General features: G+C 43.7%; 1 protein-coding gene across 10 annotated transcripts in view; it reads right to left on the bottom strand.

Annotated features, from left to right (window-relative positions):
• Window positions 1-1,255: 1,255 nt before the first annotated feature.
• ttll5 (tubulin tyrosine ligase-like family, member 5) overlaps window positions 1,256-6,269 on the bottom strand; it is a 74,442-nt gene continuing 69,428 nt past the window's right edge. For 8 of the 10 annotated variants that reach the window (XM_047345944.1, XM_047345943.1, XM_047345948.1 and 5 more), the window contains 2 exons: window positions 2,740-2,781; window positions 1,256-2,329 (listed from right to left, as the gene is read on the bottom strand). In XM_047345944.1, coding sequence (XP_047201900.1) covers window positions 2,277-2,329; window positions 2,740-2,781 — 95 coding nt within the window. In that variant the 3' untranslated portion in view covers window positions 1,256-2,276. The remainder of the gene's footprint in view (window positions 2,330-2,739; window positions 2,782-6,269) is intronic. The other 2 variants (XM_047345950.1, XM_047345953.1) reach the window with 1 other exon arrangement.

Genomic DNA, 6,269 nt, shown 5'->3' with positions numbered 1-6,269 from the left:
TTGCGGCCAATACAGCGTCAATTCGTCTTGGGAATGACATATACAAGTCCTGCACAGTGGTCAGAGGGATTTTAAGCCATTCTTCTTGCAGGATAGTGGCCAGGTCACTACGTGATACTGGTGGAGGAAAACGTTTCCTGACTCGCTCCTCCAAAACACCCCAAAGTGGCTCAATAATATTTAGATCTGGTGACTGTGCAGGCCATGGGAGATGTTCAACTTCACTTTCATGTTCATCAAACCAATCTTTCACCAGTCTTGCTGTGTGTATTGGTGCATTGTCATCCTGATACACGGCACCGCCTTCAGGATACAATGTTTGAACCATTGGATGCACATGGTCCTCAAGAATGGTTCGGTAGTCCTTGGCAGTGACGCGCCCATCTAGCACAAGTATTGGGCCAAGGGAATGCCATGATATGGCAGCCCAAACCATCACTGATCCACCCCCATGCTTCACTCTGGGCATGCAACAGTCTGGGTGGTACGCTTCTTTGGGGCTTCTCCACACCATAACTCTCCCGGATGTGGGGAAAACAGTAAAGGTGGACTCATCAGAGAACAATACATGTTTCACATTGTCCACAGCCCAAGATTTGTGCTCCTTGCACCATTGAAACCGACGTTTGGCATTGGCATGAGTGACCAAAGGTTTGACTATAGCAGCCCGGCCGTGTATATTGACCCTGTGGAGCTCCTGACGGACAGTTCTGGTGGAAACAGGAGAGTTGAGGTGCACATTTTATTCTGCTGTGATTTGGGCAGCCGTGGTTTTATGTTTTTTTGGATACAATCCGGGTTAGCACCCGAACATCCCTTTCAGACAGCTTCCTCTTGCATCCACAGTTAATCCTGTTGGATGTGGTTGGTCCTTCTTGGTGGTATGCTGACATTACCCTGGATACCGTGGCTCTTGATACATCACAAAGACTTGCTGTCTTGGTCACAGATGCGCCAGCAAGACGTGCACCAACAATTTGTCCTCTTTTGAACTCTGGTATGTCACCCATAATGTTGTGTGCATTTCAATATTTTGAGCAAAACTGTGCTCTTACCCTGCTAATTGAACCTTCACACTCTGCTCTTACTGGTGCAATGTGCAATCAATAAAGTCTGGCTACCAGGCTGGTCCAATTTAGCCATGAAACCTCCCACACTAAAATGACAGGTGTTTCAGTTTCATTGTCCAACCCCTGTATATTTGTCTGAAAATGGTCCAATACTGACGGTATGAGAATAAAACGTGGCCAACATCTGAAGAATAACTTTTATAGATCTTTAAAGAATCAGAAGAAATATTAAGACCATTTAAAGACGACAAAACATAAAGAAATTAGTGATAATAAAATGTTTGCACAATACTGCCGATGTATTCCCATAATTTCACTTTCTTGTTGCTTTGAGCACAGACATTTGCCAAAAATTACATTTTTATACAATTTTAACAAAATAAAAAAATTGCATAACAAGCATTTCCACATCTAATTGACTGCATCCACATGAAAGAACATCAACCACCTTACATTTTACAGCACAAATTACAGGTTAAACTGTGAACTTTGACCATCACCCTTTAATAACTGAAGACAAGGCAACACCCCTTCATATTTAAGCTCAAACTATCTGAATGATTAGGCTTACAAGCTAAAAGAAGCTCTGCTTTTACTCGTCCTCAGGCAATGGATTTGGCAGCTGTATGGCTTGCAATGTATTTAATGTTGGAAGCCACACATGAAAGTTACTTTCATGTTCACCGTGTGCTGCAGTAACACCCAAAGCTACTTATTCAGTGCTAATAATCCTTGTCAGAACAAAGATCACCAAACGTCTCTCATTATTATTGGCTGGCCTGATTTGTTTCTGCTTTGTTCAGTCAGGACTTGGTTGGAAAGATGTAGTTACACAGGCAGAGGTGTACACAACCAACAGGTCTTGTGGACCCATCTGCTAAAGGCGATCTGTCAGTGAAACCTTCCTGTGGATTTGGTGGCATGGAGGGAATGAGAGTGGGCAGCTGCTGGGATGTAGACGGACTGTAGCCAAGGGCAATGAGGGGTTGGGGTGGATGGCGGGGTTGGAGCTGTGCAACTAAATCCCGACCTGCGTCAAAGCTTGCCGTTTCCGCCCTCGCATGTCTGTGGCAGCACGGTAGAGGAATTAATAGGATACTACTCGATGTTAGGCATACTTTATTCTGTTGTCCTCTGTTGGGGTTACATGCATGGACACCTGTCAGGCCTGCAGAGTGGCAGGAAGCGCCCTAGATCCTCTTCATGTCATCTGTGGGAGGGTTCTTGGCCCTGGAACAGCCTGCCGTGTGCAGAAAGACCTGGAGAACAATAAAATGAGGCAGCTACTTAAATGTCTTCACACTGTCTGCACAAGTGAAAACATTTATCAAACCAGGAGGGTTTTTTTTTTCAGATGAGTTCACTAAAACCCTGCTGGTAAATGGTCTGTTGACCGATTACTCATGATTGAGGAGGTTACAAGCTGATCTGCTCAGCAAGCACACTCGTTTGTCTTTTTTCTGACTGCTTCCTAGCTCACAGCGCCTGAACCCCTCATCTTATTGGCTGGCGTTCAGCAAGAAAAGGCATTCTGAGGAAAATCAGAGCTGCTGTGTTTGTGCTCCACAACAGTATGCCTTTCATTCCCCCTCTCTGCAAGCTGTTTGGTTTTGTACTCTTTTACACTTTGGGGCCTGACTGAGCTGGAAAACGAAAACCTCTCACTGACTTTGAATATGATGATATGACTGCTGGAAGTGGCTTCCTCCACCTGGCAAATGAAAGAGAAAGATACAATATTGCCTATTAAAGTCCAATGAAACATTTTGCCAAATTGAACTAGAAACCACAGTGTATCTCATTGGGATTTATCTGATAGATAATTGTGACATTGATGAAATTGATTCATATTTTTAAAATATTTAACAAGCTAAACACTTAAAATTGTGCCATGCATACAAATTCAGTCCCCTTCATTCTAACCCCCAAAATAAAATCCAAACAAGTATTAGTTGAGCACTCCTCAAAACTGGGCTTCATTGAAAAGGGATTCGAAGAAGGCCAAAGCGGACCCTATTTAGAGCTTGCCAAATGCCATACAGTGGACACAGCAACTATGTGGAGCAAGTTGCTGGGGTCAGACGATCCAGAAACCAAAGGTAAACATTTCATTCTACATGCAAAATGGTATGTGTTGCGAAAACTCACACTGCAAACCGCCAGGAACACAACATTCCCACGATGAAACATGGTGGTGATTGCATCATGCTCTGGGAATGCATTTCTTCATCACAGATAGGGAGGATAGATAGGGCTAAATACATAGCAAACCTTATAGAGGCTGCAAAGCGTTACCTTACAATGGAATGGTACTACTGAAGTACTAATGGTGGTAATTAGGCTGCTTTTGGTGGTCCTTTTGGTAAACGACCAAGCACACACTACTCAAAAAAAAGGTCCAGCAAAAAAGTGCAAAAAAATTCCTTATTCCTTCCTAATACTTATGCTCTGGTCTGGGCATTAATACTCTTGGTGACCAGGCTAGCTACTGGTGGCAATATAAGCAAACAACATATCTCTCTGTGTATGTGAAAGACTGAATGGTAAACAAATTGTCAGATGGTTAAATAAACTGCTTCTTACTGCAGAGTTCAATAGTTTTTATATGCAAGGTAGCCATATTGGAGTTTGAGTTCAAGGTTGAGTGAGAAAACCTCAACTTTCCAGCTTCAGTTGGACGATTTGTTTCCAACTTGAAAACCTGAAAATCGTCAAAGTAAAATGAGAGATGAGTTAGACCAAATGATATTTATGTGTTAGAATGGCCCAGACAAAGTCCAGACTTTGTGGCAATATGTGGCAAGGTTTGGAAACTGATGTTCAAAGATGGTCTTCATCTAATCTGACTGAGTTTGAGCTGTTTTACAAAGAAGAATTTGCAGACATTTTGGCCTCCAGATATGCAGAGCCGGTAGAGACACAAACCAAAAGACTTGTAGCTCTGATTGCAGCAACCAGCGGTTCTACGAAGGATTGTTGGCAATGGATTTGTTTAGGGGGATCAGAATAAAAGGGACTTTTATTTATGTTGCATCACAAAAAAATCCCCCAAAAAACAATTGAAACTCAGAACGTTTGCAGGGCACTGTTTAATGCTAAACCTAATGAAGTATGCTGTTTAAAAACACTAAATCAGGGAGTAAATTGCATAATCCATCTGGAAATGGGATGTCAGTCAGTAACTAACCCTCTGTTTCCCAACCCTCCACACAGACCTACTTTGATAGAGGGAGGCTTAGGCTATTTGTTCTAACACGATCTGACCCCATTAAAGTGGCACAAATGCTGCATTCATTTCCTTCTCAGACTTTAGCAATAAATCTCCACATAGTTACCAACTGTAGAGAACAGAGAACTTTGAGGAAACCTCAAGGGAAGCATTGTAAAACAGATGTGGTGGATATAATGTAGTTTTGTAAGCTTTGGTGGGACCTCATCAGAAACAGTGTCCTCGTGTCATGTCTAAAATCAACACAGGGGAGGAGGGGGAGAAGAAGAGGAGGGGAGGCTGACGTGAGTGAGCCGGAGAAGATTTCAGGGGACAGAGGGAGAGCCGTCTGAGCACCGAGAGGCAGAGATTAAAAGTGCGCACAGGAGAGAGATAAAGGGAGAGTGTGATTAACGATGGGTGACAGCTGATCATAGAGAATGTTCTCCATTTGGACTCGCTCTAACTGCCTGTCAGAGTCAATCAGGGGAGCTCAGTCATCTTGCTACAAAGCCAGAAAGACCTGGTGCAGTTCTGTGCTTCACAAAGTCGACACCCATTCTAACAACAGAATTCTTCCCTTTAAACCGCCACACTAAATCCCTCCTATATTCCAAGTTCGTTCTGTGATGAAAATACAGCATGCAGCGCTTTACATGCACTCATTATGAATTTTGAAATTGCTCTTTTCTTAGGTTACCTGAGAAAGAAATATTTGGATAAATGTCCCTTACCAAGTTGCAAATAAACCACATGCTGTTTGTAGCCATCAACAAGCTTCTGGCATCACTCAGGCTGGATATTTGACCACTGTTCTTGACAGATCTAATGGAGCTCAATCAAACTGTTTGGTTTCCTGGCGCAGACCTGACCTTTTAGGGTTGAGGTCAGTGCTGTTCCAGAAGCTTAATGGTAGCAAAGCTTATCCATTCCAAAACCTGTTCTGATGGGATTGCCTCATTCTCCAGTTGCATCCATTTTGTGCACTGCATCAGAATGACTAGCAGCAAAACAGATCCACAGACTGATGCTACCACCACCATGCTTCAGACTGGGTACAGTTTTCTTAGGTTTGAAAGCCACACATTGACTCCTCCAAACATTCATCTTGTCATTATGTCCAGGAAGGTCAATGTTTATTTCGTTTGTCCATAAAGCTTTTTTTCCAGATGGCTTTTGACTTGTTCATTTTTAGGGCTGTGAATTTTAGTCACAATTTTGGAGCAGGTGCTTCTTTTTTGGTCCGTCAATTCATTTTAATGTCAAACTCACTTCACAGTGGACAGTGATGATGGTGTTCCAGCAGCTTCCAGTTTATGATCGACTTAAACTTTGATGGCTGCTGAGTCTTTGTTGAACCTACTAATGTGTTTATTTCATCTGAGGGTAACAGTTTGTGTCAGATGTTTGAATAATGGGCACAAATTGCTATTTTAACAGCTGTTAATCCTTAAAGTACATCAGAAATGTTTTTAGAATGGATTAAGCAGGCAGACACAAAGCTTCTGGGATGGCTATGACCTTATTCATATTGAACATTTGTGAACATTTCTTAAAAGCATAGACAACGCAGACCAACCAAATTAAATAAAATGTACTCATACTCGTCGTCTTCCGCTTTATCCGGGACCGGGTCGCGGGGGCAGCAGACTCACCAGATACACCCAGACGTCCCTCTCCCCAGACACCTCCTCCAGCTCCTCTCGGGGGAGCCCAAGGCGCTCCCAGGCCAGCCAAGAGACATAGTCCCTCCAGCGTGTCCTGGGCCTTCTCCCGGTGGGACATGCCTGGAACACCTCCCGAGGAAGGCGTCCAGGAGGCATCCAGTATAGATGCCCGAGCCACCTCAACTGGCTCCTCTCGATGTGAAGTAGCAGCGACTCTACTCCGAGCCCCCCTCCGATGGCCGAGCTCCTCGCCCTATCTCTAAGGTAGTGCCCGAAATAAGGAAGCTCATTTCAGCCGCTTGTATCCGGGATCTCGTTCTTCTG

This window comes from Girardinichthys multiradiatus, chromosome 19 (assembly GCF_021462225.1).
Source record: "Girardinichthys multiradiatus isolate DD_20200921_A chromosome 19, DD_fGirMul_XY1, whole genome shotgun sequence".
NCBI classification, from domain to species: domain Eukaryota; kingdom Metazoa; phylum Chordata; class Actinopteri; order Cyprinodontiformes; family Goodeidae; genus Girardinichthys; species Girardinichthys multiradiatus.
Note: the sequence above shows the minus strand (reverse complement) of the source record. Positions and strands in the feature narration are given on the sequence as shown.